Source organism: Jaculus jaculus, chromosome 12, assembly GCF_020740685.1.
Source record: "Jaculus jaculus isolate mJacJac1 chromosome 12, mJacJac1.mat.Y.cur, whole genome shotgun sequence".
NCBI classification, from domain to species: domain Eukaryota; kingdom Metazoa; phylum Chordata; class Mammalia; order Rodentia; family Dipodidae; genus Jaculus; species Jaculus jaculus.
The window spans coordinates 97,725,648-97,742,965 of record NC_059113.1 but is presented as its reverse complement, the minus strand read 5'-3'; the positions used below and the strand labels follow the sequence as shown (position 1 = coordinate 97,742,965).

Genomic DNA, 17,318 nt, shown 5'->3' with positions numbered 1-17,318 from the left:
GATCTTTGGTAGATGTATGGAAGTAGTCCCAAGGGAAAGAGGGTGAAAGCTGTAGGTAGGGGAGGTGTCCTGCAGGCTCCCAAAGCTAGTTACAATAGCCTCAAGTAGTTCAGTGTCAAAGGGGATGAATTCCAGAGATTCAGTCAAGATCATTCTCTAGGATTTGGCATTCTGGTGGCTGTAGAGGCAGGAAGACATAAAAACTTCCCAGGAGAAAGTGAAAGAACCTGAGACAGGTAGGGAGAGAGCTGGAGCACATGCTGTGCTCCCTGTGCAATGGGCTACTAGTGTCTGCTCTGGAAGGCTGAGGTCTTCTCTACAAGAGGACTGGTAATTGAATTTCATATCCTATCAAACAGTCACCTCTAGTTTTCCTACACGGTTTGTAATCAGTATAAACTGAGTGCTTAGCTCTGGCTGCCTTATATAAGAAGCCCATGAAGACTTCTTATCAGTCCGCACAGGCTCGTGAATATCCATTTAAACACTTACTCTTGTAAGTAATTGTGTATTACTAGTGGTTAATATAAATTTATATTTATGAATTACTAGGGCAGTAAAATGTGTTCCATATGTATAGTGAAGTAAATTAGGATGCAATTAAATCCTCAATTAGTAAATATTTTAAGATAAATAATTGCAGTAATGTTAACCTGAATTAATTTTAGCTCTGAGTTAACCTTGAAAAGTTTTAACTGTGCCTGTATATGCATGTTCAATAATAATGCAAAATGGAAGTGATCATAGTTTAGTTTTATTTGTGTCATATGAGATTTGTAAAGCACGAGGCCTTTGACCTGCCCTCTACTACCTATGTAATGCCAGGGGTCTGCAATCTGAAGATAAATTAGGTTCCATTTTCCCTGTCACAGCACATCTTTCCTTATGCTAATACATTCCCTGGATGCTGATAGTATCAATGTTGGGACTGTTTATAAGAAAGTTATAGCTAATGGACCATAATTTCTGGAAATAGATTTCTTAATATTTTCTTTGAATCTTAAACTTTGAGTGATGTGCTCATTTCATTTCCTGAGTAAGTGTATTATTATAATCAATTCTTATTTCAGACATTTCTGAAAAGTTTAAATTTTTTTGATGTTGAAAGTAAAAGTAAAAATAAAGAGTAAAATCTTATTCTCAGTCATATACCATTTGCACATTTCTGACTTGTGCATTCCTTCCTCCTCGCTCTCTCTTTCTTCCCTCTTCTCTTCCTCTTTATCTTCTTGCTGGCCAGTTTCTTCCATCTTTCTCCCCCTTTCACACTCATGCCCACATCCTTGAGCGTGAGGGCCTCACTTTTCTCAACTGCACCCGTTCTTCTCGTCTTCCCACATAGCTTATGCTTGCCTTGTGGACTTGATGGTTCCCCTAGAGTACTTTAGCCCTTTCTTCATGTATCAGTCAGTCAGATGGTGATATTATGATGTCCTGTATTGTGAGTGTTGAACTTTGTGCTTGTGTTCTCAATGAACCATTATTTGAGTTGATGAACGTTACCCTTAAGCATTGGGGATTTTCTTCTCATTGCTGGGAAGGCCGCGGGCTTTAATCCCCAGCACCATCTCAGTAATCCCACGAGGCTCTCAGGATGGCTCAATGAATAACACACTTCCAGGGAAGGGTAAGGACCTGAGATTAGCTGCTTAGCATCCATATACATTGCAGGTAAGCATGGCTGTCTGCCTGTCATTCCAGCACTCGGGACAGATGCACAGGATGCCCTAGGGAGAGGCAAATAGCAAAACTAAGCCATTTGGTGGTGTGCTCTCAGTTAAAGTGAGAGACTCTGCCTTAATAAATAAGATAAACAGTGATGGAGCAAGACACCTGTTGTCAACCTCTGGCCTCCACTTGCATGCACACACATGTACACCCACATATATGTGAACATGTGTACATGTACACATACCACACATGTATATGCACACAAAAATGAAGAATCCAATTAAGACATTGGATAATATTCATAAATATATCCTAGATTATAAAAATTGTAAGAATGTCAACATGTTAGGCATTGCTTGTTTTTGATTGGTGATCTTGTCTTGTTTAGTTAATAGTGGAAAGTGTTCATCAGTGTGTTCTTGGAGGCTGATGTGCTGGTTACCCGCATATTCATATGTGTTTGTATATTTATTTATTTGTAACCAGCAAGGATTTAAGGTATGCACTTTATTTGTGTCTTCTTCTGTGGCAGTTAAAGTTTGCCCTTCATCTTCACTATTTATCAGTGCATGTTCTTTCTTCTGAAATAACTTCCTTGGTCATGGGGAACTAGAACAGCAAAAGACCCAATGGAGATGTCTAGTCCAAATATAGAGATGGAAAATGTGTTGAAAGCAGGAGAGAGCTATAAACTTAGTGAGGTTATTTATCATAAAATGAAACACGTTAATCTTGACTGTCATTGCCAATAAAAACAAATACATTTTTTAAATGTGATAATGATTTAGTAAGAATTATTGTCTCAAATATTTTTGTGGACATACTTATTCTTACAAGTAAATTTTGTTAACTATTCTTAGACATCTCAGTGAATGACCTTGTGGCTTTAAGAAATTGGTGAGTATGTAATTTGGGACTTTTAAAATCAGGGTTTGTGTTAATGATAATAATAACACTATGTGCATATAGAATTCTGTGTTTTCTATCAGCCTCACAAAAAATCCAAGTTTTAGAAATGGCAAGTTAGGTGAGTAGAGCCATAGAAATGAAATTATTTAAGCATATTTAACAGTAAATTAAGCAGATGAAACTCAAACCCAATTATTCTTCCTACCATGTCAAATTGAAATAAATTATCTATAGTGTATTTGTTTGAAACCCATGTTTTTTCTTTCTACTAATAATTTCTTTCAAATAATAGTTTTTTAAAATATCTAAAGTCACACAGTACTTAATGGGTCTGTCTAAAGGATTATAGAGTTTTCTTCTTACTCAACTTTAAAATCATTGCTTTTATTTTACTGAAGGGAGAAAACATTTTATCTTCTGTGTAAGGATAGCATCTTCTCTACTAAGGAGACATCACTTTGAATGTATGCAGATATGTACTTCCTTTAAATTCATTATAAATGCAATAAGGGCTAGAGTTTGGCCTCAGTGGTAGAGCATCTAGCATTCATGAGTCTCTGAGTTCCATCCCCAACTCTATTAAAGGATGAAAATAAAGAAAAAAATATTCTAAATGCAGTGTACTCTAGTCACCTTCTTACATATTTTGTCTTTTGGGTGCTAGCGGAATTCAAACTTGTAAATTGAAATATATCAGAGTACAAACAGTGTTTTCATGTTATACTGTTCATGAAGCATTTTTACATCCCTGGAGGTACTTAACTTCAGATTTTTTCCAACCATAAAGTCCCTTATTATTTCCCCAGTGATGATGGGCTAAAGTTCTACTTCTTATCATCAGTCCTCTCAAAGCAGGGACCTTAGGTCTTGCCATGATCCTTACAGTTGAGCTGTCCAGATTTCATATTTTAATAAGAGAAAAATAAATATTTCACTTTTGCTCTGAAGTAGCATCTTTACTTTTGGTTATCTTATTTCTTTCAGTTAATGGATGGATGTTAGCCATGCCTGCCCAGAGATAGTGGCATGGTGGTTTCACTTTGGTGCTTAGGATGGGTAACTAATGCAAAAGAGGCATGCAGCTGCCTTCTACACAGGCTGTTCCTATCAGTGGGATCGCACCTTCCTGAAGAAAACTAAAGCATATGTGTGGTCACAACCAATCTTGTCATTATGCCATGAAAGGCTTGGGATTTGTGATCAAAGCAGGGGGCTTGTCCCAAATCATGATATAACCTCTGTTTGAACCTCTTACAGTTTTACTTTAGGAGACGATACACTATGTTTTGACTGCATCCCCTGGCTCTAAAGCCCAGCTACCTAATTAACTAATAGAAATTAAAATTTCTATCAGTAAGCCAAGCAAAAATGTGACTTATGAGTATGTCCATCTTCTGTCATTGTTATTTACTTGTCATTTCCCACTGGTGTTTTAAAGGATTGTTGAACATGTGTTTTTTATACAGAACTTAGTGTTCTGTTCCAGTGAATATAAAACATACTTCCCTTTGTAAATGTGTATTAAAAGTATTAGAAAGACATAATCTTTGGCTCTGTTACTAAATTTTATCTGTCAGGGAAGATAATTTTGAGCTTTCTTGGTATTCTATCAAGGCATGGCCCTAAGAAGAAATGTGTTTTGAACCAAGATGGAACGCAGCAGCACTTGCATCTCTGTCTCTGCAGTAACGCTGGGCCATGCGTGCGTTCACCTCTGCTGCATGGTAGTGTATCTCACGGAGGTCACTGTGCCTCTTCCACATTAAGAACAGATCCAGTTTCATTAGTGAAGTCTGCGTGCCTCCTTATCTTGAGATTGCAATATGTTTTAAGTATATATGCTCTCGCTCACTAATTTAATTGTGCTTATTTGATTATGTCCTTTGTACAATATGCAGAATATTTATAATGTTGCTTCAGTGTTAATTTCTTAGAAATAAATAACGGTGTTATTTTGACTCCATATCCATTTCAAAGTTTCTGTACAGAACACTTTTCCTACTTTCATAGATAAAACCCTAAGGTTTAGCAGACAGCCATTTATGAGCTTAAACTGTGAACATGCCCACTTCCTAATGGTGGTCTCCACCCTGTGCTTGTTCTCTCAAAATCTGTTACGTTGTTTTTATTGATTATTAGAAACAAATGATATGCATACTTCTCTCTCTTCTTAAGGTATTTTCCTTGTCAGGGTTGTACTCTTCTTTTCTCTCTGGTTTATTATTTTAGGTTGCAATACCATTTTAAATCTTTTATTCAACAGATTTTTATTCAGTGCCTAATATATGGCTCACTATGTTTGGTCTTGAGGGAGTAATGGTGAATAAAATACCTAAAGTTCTCAATCTCCCAGAGACTTCCATTTAGGAAGAAATAAAAACAGATCATTTCAATAGAAACTGATGAGTTCTGCATTATGTTTTTCCCTAAATTGCATGATTACTAGCTCCCTCCTCCTCCTCACTATCTTCCTCTTCCTACTTCTCTCTCTCTTCCTTCTGTCTTTTCCTCCCTCTACTTCAACCATTAGGCATCATTTACTCCTTTGAATTTTGAATGTATTTTTTTTTGGCAACCTATTTTGTGCAAAAAATGTTTTCTTTCTCAGTAACTTAGATCTGGGAGGAATGCACTCACCTTTCTCTATGAGACAGTAGCCCATTTCTTTGCAAAGACTAAGTAAATAATTATCTTTTTGGAATTAATGTGTTGCGTCATTCATACTATCTGCCTGTGTCTTAAACACTCTATTTTTTTAATAATTTTTTTTATTTTTATTTATTTGAGAGCGACAGACACAGAAAGACAGATAGAGGAAGAGAGAGAGAATGGGTGCGCCAGGGCTTCCAGCCTCTGCAAACGAACTCCAGATGCGTGCATCCCCTTGTGCATCTGGCTAACGTGGGACCTGGGGAACCGAGCCTCGAACCGGGGTCCTTAGGCTTCACAGGCAAGCACTTAACCGCTAAGCCATCTCTCCAGCCCTTAAACAGTCTATTATAAGGAACTTATTAGCCAGGCAACTTGGCTCATGCCTGTAATGTGAACACTTGGAATGTGCAAGCAGGAGGATTAGCCATCCATTTGAGGCCAGCTTATAGTGAGTATTGGGACAGCCTGAGCTATAGTACAGAATCATATAGTAAAACTTAAAGGAAGGATGATAAAGAACTTGTTATGTTTTATTTTATTTTATTTTTAATTTTTTAAATTAGTTTTGTATTCAGTGAATACAGTCAAGTTGGTACCATTGTTAGCCTCCTCTCTGTCCTCCCCTTTCCCCCTTGGCCCCTCCTTATTGAGGTATATGGGTTATGCATTGTGGAGTTAGCTCTCAGTTATGGGTAGGAGGAAATGTCTCTGCGTATCATGACGCAACATGTGGCTCTGACAATCTTTCTGCCCCCTCTTCTGCAAATTTCCCTGAGCTATGTTGGGTTCATTTTAGCTCTGCTTCACTGATGAGGTGTTGGGAGCCTCTGTGTCTCTAGATATCTGATTTTGTAGGAGTTGATTGTTCTCTGTGTCGATTTCCATCACCCTTGCGCTGGTACCAGGTTCACCAAGAAAACAGCACCCTTGTTTGTTTCACCAATTATTCTTAGTTTCAGTTGGGGCTCTTTTGAGGTATGATGGGGTGGCTCTCTCGTTAGGATCTGCATCTATCTGAAAGAGAGAAGCAGATTCTCCAATGGAGAGTAAAGTTAGCACCAGGACAAATGAGATAACCCTTACTTTTTTAATGTAGAGTTTAATAGGTACAGGCCCTCTTGTAGCCCACAATTGGTGGTAGCTTGATAATGGAGAGTGGGCTCACTTTTGGATCTGGTTCTGACTTGTTTCCCAGCTCTAGCTATGGGTTCCATTCCACTGAACAGACCAGTTAGCCAAATCATGAGCAGCTGTTTTCCCACCATGGCTGTGTACCACTATTGCACTTGTGTGAGCATCACACTGCTCCTAAGTAGGTTAGACCATGAGTTGCTTAGACAGATATTGGTCATGTTCCCGCATTTGCCCATGTAGCACCTTCTGGCACTAGTGGCGCTGACTGTCTGAGGACTGACTCTTCCAGCTTCCAGCCATGTCACTCCATGTTACGTGTCAACCGCATGTGGTGTCTTCAGCAGTAGGGTCTTACCACTAACCTTTGGTGGGTCATCAAGTACTCTGACAGAAATCTGTCATTCTTTTAGGAAACATTGTAAGTCTCTCTGATCAAAAGCTCATTGTGGATGATTGCCACCTGCTGGTACTAGGAGTTACAGGTCAGTGTCTACTAAGAGAAGGAAGAAAATGATAAGCAATATAAAAGAATTAGAGAGAAGAGGGAGAGAGGCAGAGAGACAGAGAGAGAGAAGCAGTAGAAGATTAAGATCCGTCTTCATTGTACCCTCTCCAGTGCCTTGTGACTCAGGTGTTCCCTCTAAGGTCCTGGTGACGGGTCATCCATTTGGTCTGTCCTTTAGGATGTAGAATTTTATGGTACCATTGCCGTTTGGGTCCAGATCTGTGTCCCCCACCCCCTCCCTTGCCCTCCCCTCCCTCACCACCCACCTTATTGTCCTCGAGATGCTTGCTGGGTATGTCGGCATCTTGGGTAGATTCAGGTTAGGTGCTATAGATGACTGAGACTATGTATGTAACCTTTTGTGTTTTTTTCTTATATTGAGTTATGCATTTTGTTTTCCTGGTTTTGTTTTCATATAGGGTCTTGCTGTATAACCCACTCTGGGCCTTGATTTTAATGTGTAGCCCAGACTGGCCTTGAACTCTCTAATGCTAGGATTACAAATGTATGGCACCACACTGAGCTTTTCTATTTACTTAAAAATACTAATATTTTGGGGGTCTTAGGGGTATAGCTCAGTGATGCCTTCAAGCCCAGTTCTTAGCACAATAGGTTGGAGGTAGTAAATAGATACAGATGCATAGGTAGATGATAGACTAAAAGACTAACTTTGGATAACTTTATTCCCTGAACACTTCATGTAACGTCTCATGTTTACTGAGACGTTCTCAACAGACTAAAAGAAAGAAGCCTCTGGATGCCTCTGCTCTGCATTCTGGAAATGTTCTCAAGGAGGAAAATGTCTGACTTCTCAAAATGTATAAAAAACAAAGAGCAGAACACAAATTCACAAATAAGTTGTGAACTATTAACCTTAATTTGTAATTACTAAAGTTTACATATGAAAGTTGGAAATATTTTTAGAATCTCACTGTATATAATCCACAGGATATGTATTCTAGGAAATTAAAAATAAATGTTATTGAAAATTAATGAGTTATTACCTCCCTCCCAGTGTGATAGAAATTACATAGCTGAAGGTTTGACAAGGTCCCAGAAGACTTCAAGGTTTAAAATTATTTTATTCATATCTGTTAAAATATTTTTTTGAGCTGGGCATGGTGGTGCAGGCCTTTAATCCCAACCCTGGGGAGGCAGAGGTAGGAGGATTGCTGTGAGTGTGAGGCCATCCTGAGAATGCAGAGTAAATTCCAGGTCAGCCTGAGCTAGAGTGAGACCCTACCTCGAAAAAAAAAAAAAATTTTTTTTTTTTTTTTTCCCAGTTGTGGTAGTTTTTAACCTCAGAATTAGGGAGACTGAAATGATAGGATTTCAATCTTGAGGCAAACTCAAGACAGCATAATAAGACTTTACAAATAAAAAAAGTTCTTGTTTTATGTTTTCTTGTTCCATTTAATTTCTAGGTAGAATGTGAATTTATATTGAGGGAAAATTGGCCTCATTAGAGCAGTAACATAAGTTATAAGAAACTCCTATGAAATTTATGTGTTGGAATAAACTGGGCAAGAGAGAAGGAGAGACTGAGAGATTGAGAGAGAGAAACTGTGTGTGTATTCTCCCAGATTTTATAACTCAGGAAAACTGAGTGCCTAATATGTAGCCACTATAAATGCTGTTTTGAATCTAGCATTACTACCTAGGAGCAGGTGCGTGTGACTAGCAAAGGAAAAGCAAGCATTCTGTACTGTGATCAGTGGGGACACTGTTGAAGTAAAACACACTGTGAACAGTGCTGCTTGGAATTAGATCATCAGGAGGTATGTGCTTGTCTTCCCTCTAGAGCCACACCTGAGCGTGCCATTCATCTTTACGTAACTAGGGTAGAGGGAAAATAAGACGCTTTTTAAAACTATTAAAGGTGGAAGTTTATTAACTGCACTTCGGCAAATAAAAAGTTATATAATATTATTGCAGTAAACAATAATTATAGTTGTTTTAAAAATTGCTCCCTTTTGAATTCACTTTATTCAGATAAAATTGCTGTACATGCCTTTTTATAATATCTGTGTCTTCAGAAGAAAGTTTTGTTTATCATTTTACTATCATGAAAGAACTGAAAGGTTTTATTTTTAGGGTTTTTATTTTTTTTCTAAAAAAAATATTTAAGGCTGAGTACATAGCTTAATCAATAAAGGGCTTGCCTCACAAACATCAGGCACTGAATTAAGTCCCCAGTATCCATGCAGAAATGTTGGGCACAGTGTTCCATTGTGTTCCCTTGTGGGGGAAAAAGAGCCGAGAGCATCCTGGGGTTTGCTGGCCAGCCATTCGAGACTGGAGAGCTGTAGGCCAGTGTGAGACTCAGTCTCAAAGAAAGATATACTGGACAGTGTTTCTGAGGAATGGCACTAGAGCTGTTCTCTGACCTCCAGGGTCTGTTCCCCTTCCCTCCTTCCCTCCCTCCCTCCTTCCCTCCCTCCCTCCTTCCCTCCCTCCCTCCCTCCCTCCCTCCCTCCCTCCCTCCCTCTCTCTCTCTCTCTCTCTCTCTCTCTCTCACACACACACACACACACACACACACACACTTTTCAATCACTTAAAGTTTTAAAATTTTGCATTTAAGACTGGAGAGATGGCTCAGCAGTTAAAGGCCCTTTCTTGCAAAGCCTGATGGCTCGGGTGTTGATTCTCTTTATCCGTGTAAAACAAGATGCACAAAGTGACACGCGCAGAGGCAGGAGGCCCTGGTGTGAGCAGCGTTTCTGTCTCTTTCATATGCACTTAAAATCTTTTGGCACTGTGTACTGGCCAAGTAAACCCTTGTCTTATTTGATGATTAAGTACGTAGACATTATGTATGCATATGCTTAGGTAGTTTGCGTGTTTGCTTTTGTGTGTGCATGTGTGCACGTGCATGTGTTCATGTTTGTGGGAGTGTGACAGTGTGGTGCTTATGTGCATTGGTTCATGTATGGGGGTCAGAGGACCATTTACAGATGTTTCTCATCTGTCAACTTCATTTGAGGCAGAGTTCCTCACTCTGAACTCACAGTCTGCTATTTGCTACAGTCTGAATTGCCAAGTCTTGAATTGCCAAGAAATTCTGTTTTTGTCTCCCATCTCTCCTAGTGTGCTGAGGTTATGGAAGCCCACCACGGTTTCTAGCTTCTATCTAGTGTCTGGGCATTGGTTTCCGTACTCTGGTTTGAGCTGTGAGCTCTATTCACTGATGCCTCTGCCCAGGCCTATTGTTTTTGACAAGGACTCACTGTGTAGACAAGGCTGCTCACAAGCCTTTGTTCTCCCCACTCTCCCTCTGGCATCGCAGGGTGGTGAGCATGCCCGGTGTGCACTGTGGTGCCTGGCTGAGGAAGTAGGCCCAGGTTCCAGACTTCTGGTAACTCTGACTGCAAATAAGTTATTTAACAGTTTAGAGCCTTTGTCCGTTATCTAGGGGGAAGGCTTGTTCTTTGAGACAGGGTTTCGCAGTGTAGCCCCTGCTGGAACGCTGTGTACTTCAGGCTGGCCTCAAACCCGTGGTGATCCCCTGCCTTCATTCTCCTGTCACCCTCTCTTGCCTGGCTGCCATTCACGTGTAAGATGCAGACAGTAGTTCACCTTATACGGCTGCTGTGATGAATAGCGAGGGTACATTTATTAAGGGTTTATTTTAGTTCCTGACTCATACCATACATGGATGTTAGCTCATACAAATCAGTTATGGTTTTTAACCATAAAATAAAACACAGCTGCTTTTTTCCCTTTTGCCAATTAAAGTTGTAAGCATTGTCTTAAAAAATGATACTCTTAAATTTTTTATGTGAGGAGTCTAATTTCATTTAAGGTTAAACTTTTAACAGTTTTCATCCCTTAGAAAATGTTCAGCTCACATGTCTTTTCAGACTAATGATCAGGTGGTCCTGAGGCATTTGGAGGGCAAGCTCATTCTTACCCTGCTCAGTTACTTATTGTGATCTACAACAAAAGATGTGCAACTCAGAGTCAAGCAACCTTTGGGTGCAAGTGATAATACTTCAGTTTTTACTAGATCTTCCGTCTTTCGTTTGGCGAGTTCATACTGACCTTGTCCAAAATCTGATGACCTTTGTATTTTACTCAAGTGCTTGGAAAGCCAGTCCTGGGATAGCTGGCCCCAAGGGGGTATCTGAAGACCACCAAGCCATTGACCCATACCAAGCCTGTATTTCAAGTCTCATCTCCAGGGCCTCTGAACTAGTTATACATGGGGCTTACTGCACACAAAAGTCTAGCCAGCTGTAATCAGTTTCATACGTGGTTTGTTTTCTGTACTAATTATAAATTTTGTTAATATCTTAAAACTAAGCCTGAATGTTTTGAAATGTGAAAATGTATTGTTTATCCACGGCTAAAATGTAATGATTATCTTTCTGGTTGATGAAGAGACTAAGGTCCTATTGTTTTAATGCTGATGATCATATAAAGAACCTGGTATTTTCTTCTGGCAAAAATTCCATGTATTTCATTCAAAATTTTAGCCTAGTCTGCTATTGTGATAACATGGATATCTTTATTTTTTAATATTCGTGTGTGTGTGTGTGTGTGTGTGTGTGTGCGCGCGCGTGTGCATGGATGTCAGGGGCCTCTTGCCACTACAAATGAATTGCAGACACAAGCAGCGCTTTTTGCTTTCGCGGGTACCTTGAGAATTGAACTTTGGCAAGTAGATTTTTCAGCAAGCACATTTAACAGATGAGCAATCTTCTGTTATCATCAATCTCTGTTTTTATCTTGTCAAACATCCGTTAGTAACTCCAGTATTGGCTTTTAAGAGTTTTGTGGCTTTGAGATGTGTCCTAAAGGAAAGAGTATAAATATATCTATCCAGTGAGAAGTTTCTTAAATTTTGCTAGACAGAATATCTATGTTAATAGTAACATTGCCATAGGACAAAGAGAAAAATAGTCTATTTGTTTTGTCCTGTATAATAGGTGATGGTCAGGCTCTTTATGAATATCTTGTCAGCATCGTATGTTTAACAGTATAACATTTTCTTTTATTTTTGTACAGGAGTTGATTCCTGAATTTTATTATCTCCCTGAGATGTTTGTCAACTTCAATAATTATAACCTTGGAGTGATGGATGATGGGACAGTAGTATCTGATGTTGAACTTCCTCCTTGGGCCAAAACCTCAGAAGAATTTGTTCGCATAAACAGATTGGTAAGATAGTAATCATCTGCTCTGTCATGAGCTTGTTCTCAAGGCATCTTTCATGTTGCTGCATAAATATTAACCCTTCCTCTTCTGCACCAAACTGGGGCTGAAAATGAAATAATACTTGACTAGCTGCCATTGGGACTTCCCAGAGTGTTATTGAATTAAAAGTGCAGTGCTTTGTTTCATGCAGACTTTCAGCTATTGTCTTTAATTGCAAAATAATTCAAAGTCATAAGTCCCGGTAATAAGTGAAACTGGATTTTTTTTTCCAAATGGGTTTCTCTTGCTGTAAGAAGAACATGAATTGAAGCTTTCACCTTGGTTACAGAAACATCTTCAGATTACATAGATTATCTTTCTTTAGAAAGGAACCTTCACATTTAACATTTGAAAATTTAAATACTTAAATGAATAGTACTAGTATTACAAACACCTCTTAGGTGTTTGTAAATTCCCTTAAGGGATTGTGAAATTTCTTCCATTACAAGGATTCTGTATTGTTTTTTGTAAGAAAGTAGAGTGACTCCCTTTTGCCTTTGAAGTTCCATAAAAGTTTACAATCAGGAGCTGGAGAGATGGCTTAGCGGTTAAGCGCTTGCCTGTGAAGCCTAAGGACCCCGGTTCGAGGCTCGGTTCCCCAGGTCCCACATTAGCCAGATGCACAAGGGGGTGCACGCGTCTGGAGTTCGTTTGCAGAGGCTGGAAGCCCTGGCTCGCCCATTCTCTCTCTCTCCTTCTATCTGTCTTTCTCTCTGTGTCTGTCGCTCTCAAATAAATAAATAAAATATATTTAAAAAAAAAAAGTTTACAATCAACATTGAAAAGTATTATTTTACCATACTCTATATTAAAAATGAAATTTTATTGCAATTGGTTTTTATTTTAAAATTAAACAATAAAAGCACTACATTTTGATTTTGTAGGGGGAATTCCTTACCTTTCTTACCAATAATTATATTTTAACTTTATCATCCAGATTCTAAGTATAATCCCATTCTAATTACAATGCTGTATTTTGTATGCACTAGAAGCAGTACAGAGGAATAGAGAGAATATAGACTTGAAATAGACTAGACTTCCCAATCAGGAATCAATCACATTGTTGATGTGGAACCTTAGGCAGATTAGCCCTGCTGAGCCCTGGATTCTTTATTTGTAATTAAAAATTATTGATTATAACAATATATTATATTATATTATATTATATTATATTATATATATATATATATATATATATATATATATATATATATATATATATATATATATGGTGTCTACTACCATGCTCAGAAAATAGCAGCTCATACTATGTCACATTCATGATACATGGAGCATATTGCATGTATCCTGGGTAGTGTGGGGAAGATTCTCATTCAAGTACTAAAGTGAGAGTTCAGTACAGACCATCACTGTGAGTGATACGAAGGAGGTACAGCAGTGTACAGTGTACAGCAGTGTCTGCGGGTGTGTGCTTCTTTCCAGGGGATACATAGAAGCTAATAGAAGGTACATTTATAGTGTTACTTTTCTCTTGTAGCTTTTGTGCTTTTTAGAATAGATTTACTGAACTGTAGTTTTATCACATAAAATTCAACATTTCCATGCTGGAAAGATGGCTTAGCAGTTAAGGCATTTGCCTGCAAAGCCAAAGGACCCAGGTTCGATTCTCCAGGACCCACATAAGCCAGATGCACAAGGGGGCACATGCATTTGGAGTTTGCAGTGGCTGGAGACTCTGGCATTCTCTCTCTCTCTCTCTCTCTCTCTCTCTCTCTGCCTATTTCTGTATCTCTCTTTCAAATAAAGAAATAAAATATTGAAAAAAATCAACATTTTCCAGATATAATTCCTTGAGTTTTAGTGACTTTATACAGATAATGTAACCATCACTATAGCCAACTTCAGAATCCTCCTATCCTTCCCTAACATTTAGATAAGTTTAGAGATAGCCTATGGTTCTACTCCTGGTTCAAGGCAATCAATGATTTTATCCTTATAGTTTTGCTCTAAAATTTTTTGTGAATGACAACCTAGAATCTTCTTGTGCCTAGCTTTTGTTGTTTGTATGATGTTTCTGAGGTTCATCCATGCTGTTATATGTATCAGTAGTTAATTCTTTCTTCTTCTGTATAATATATTATAGGTATTCCACATTTTGTTTGTTTTTATGAGCTAATGGATATTTGGTATATTTTCCCAGTTGGGGTTATCATGAACACTTGTGTCCATATCTTAACATAAATGTTTTTATATCTTCTGAGAAGATACAGGATGATAGAATAGGATTTAATAGAATTATAGGATGATAGAATGGGAATGTGTTACCAATGTGGACCATTTTGAATTCCTTAGTTTTTACCTATGTCTTTGGCAAGACTTGTTTTAACTAATCTTATTTACTTAAGTTATTCTAGTGGGGATCTTGTTGGAATTTACTGCCCTAATGAGTAATAATATTGGCCATTTTGTCACTGACCTACTTGCTACTCAGTTATTCTGTGGTGAACTATATTGAAATTTCTCATCCTGTTTTTAAATCCCACTATTTGTGTTTGCTATTGAATTATATAATATCTGTATTTTTTCATGAATAGCCCTTTATCCAGCATACATTTATTTTTATTTATTTATTTGAGAGAGGGAAAGAGGCAGAGAGAGAGAGAGAGAGAGAGAGAGAGAGAGGGAGAGAGAATTGGTACACCAGGGCTTCCAGCCCTGCAAAGAACTCCAGACACATGCATTACCTCGTGTATCTGGCTTACATGGTTGCTGGGGAATCAAACTGAGGTCCTTTGGCTTTGCAGGCAAGCACCTTAACTGCTAAGCCATATCTCCAGCCCCAGCATACATTTTGTAAATATTTTTTTCAACTAGTCTCTGGCTTGTATTTTCATTTATTAATGATATCTTTTGAATTAAGCAAGATATTTTAGGGGATAGAGGTGTAACTCAGTGGTGGAACATTAATCTAGCACTCATAAGGCCCAGCATGACAGAAAAACTTCAACCTAAATATTAAACAAATATAATATTCAGATAATATGTGAAAAGTACAAGGAAAAATGAAATTATTTTCTGATCATTTCATTATGGGAACACTTTCTCAAATATGATTCAATAATTAAGCTTAACTTTCAAGAAACTAGCTTTTTATTAACCATTATTGTTATTACTAATTAGTATTATTAACAGTAAAAGGATTGTTAATGTCTTGACTTCATTTAAAAGGAGATATGAGGCAGAAATACTTGAATAAGCTATGTTTTTAATTTTTCCAAGTTTCATGTTTAGGAAAAATTTGGCAGATTCCTCAGCAGGTAAGAATTCTCATTGCACAGGCAAGAAGACCAGTTTGTGGATCCCTGGCACCCACCAGAAAAGCCAGGCATGGCTGCACACATCTGTAACTCCAGTGCTGAGAGGGGCAAGGACAGGCAGATTGTTCAAAATTAGCCATCCTACTGGAAACCAGTAAGCTCCAGATTCAGCAAGAGACACTGCCTCAATGATATAGGAAGCAGAGGAGTAGAGACTAACACCCATGCCTTTCACCTTGGAAAAGCCAGGTCTATTTGAGAAGGTTTTCTGAGGAAATGTAGGACTACTTTCCAGGTTGTCTCTAGTTAAATTTGAGTTTTGGCTTCCTGTGCCTCAAACTCAGAAATGGTGAGATAGTGGTGTGCAAACAAGTACTCCGTAGTATTGCTGCACATTTCTAACCGCTCACTGCGTTTACTTGCCAGTCTTTCTGGTAATTCCTATCACAATACATTTTACAGATAGCTCTATAGTTACACTCTAAATTGGCTTACATTCATATATATATATATATGTATATATAAACTTAACTGCAAATCAAGTGCAAACATGGTTTGGAATATTTATCTTATTCTAACTCATACTTGATTGTGGTTATGTCTGTCTATGAAAGAATTTAATCATTCATTCATTCAAGAATATTCAGCGTGCATCCATAATGAACAAAACTTTCCCATAGCACAGTCCACACTGGTATACATGATAGTTTCCTATTAGCTTTCTATCAGTGATGAAATTCTTAGTTGTATGTTCTCTAGCTGTTCACATGTTATCACATAAGGTTTTACCCCCTCCTCCTCGGTTTACCTCTTCAAGTTCACAGATTTTATGCAATGACTGTAGCTCATGAAATGCATACTACTTTGATCTGTGACCTTTTTGTGGTGCTAATCGGGTTCCTGATATCATTATACCTTACTCATTAATCATATTTCCTGCAGCCCGTCAGGCACCCAGACAGCACAAGTCCCTGTTTTCAGCCCTCTGTTGGCAGGTTCCTGCTTCTCGAGATTATTACAGACGTTACTTTGGCTTCTCGTAGCCAGAGCCACATCAAGCTGTGTGTTACAATTAAAGTCAGATGGTCCTCAGGTTGAACAGGGATATAGTGTTGCAGCTGTCTCTCTTCTGGAACAAGCCAGTACTAAGAACAGATGATCTGTAGGACAGTGAATAATAAGAGATTGTACAATACTCAGTTGGTAGCTGGAGACCACAGAATTAATTGACAATTTAAGATACCTAGAATGTCCTTTTTTAAGTATTTGGTTATTAACTAAAAGGGATTGGATATATTTAGAAACATGATTTTGTTGGAGGACCAGTAATGCTGTGTTTTTCTTTTGTAGTAATTGACCATAACTGTTATCTTGCCTAACATCCTCCTCAGTGCTTTTCAAGCAATGAAGATCCCCATATAGGCTAGGTAAAATGGCTAAGTAATGGACTTGATACAGATGACAACATCTTCTATATTTTAAAAGCCACTAACTTTGGTCTTTCAGAGAAGTAAATTATTTTCTCAATGCCCTGAGTAGCTGGAATCAGGATAAAATGAAAATAATTTTAGTGATATCCCTTGTGCTGGTCTGTGTTACCTGAACTGGGTAGAGAAAAATCACTCCAATTACTGCTTTGGAAAAATAAATGAGAAACAGACTTTCCTTCTTTCAAATAATATAAAAATGTATGAGTTCAGAATGCTTGTCATTTGTCTCTGATTTCTAGATTAAATTGCTTCTGATTACCTTCAAGTTTTAAGTTGTATAAGAGACAAACACATACTTTGATGAACAGTGATGGAAGATCTCTTTCCAAAATTTGGCAAATGTTTCATTTGTTTTAGCTGCTGGATATATAGTTTATGTGTATAATAACAGAGAGCTTCTCATTGAACATGTGTTTATTAGGTACCTCTCTGTGGGCCAGCCCTGCTGGACTAGTCTAGAAAGATACTCTTGTGTTTGTG

At 38.1% G+C, this 17,318-nt stretch overlaps 1 protein-coding gene across 4 annotated transcripts in view; it reads left to right on the top strand.

Annotated features, from left to right (window-relative positions):
• Lrba (LPS responsive beige-like anchor protein) overlaps positions 1–17,318 on the top strand; it is a 570,297-nt gene that overhangs the window by 433,565 nt on the left and 119,414 nt on the right. For all 4 annotated transcript variants that reach the window (XM_045131452.1, XM_004655860.2, XM_045131451.1 and 1 more), the window contains exon 47: positions 11,882–12,034. In XM_045131452.1, coding sequence (XP_044987387.1) covers positions 11,882–12,034 — 153 coding nt within the window. The remainder of the gene's footprint in view (positions 1–11,881; positions 12,035–17,318) is intronic.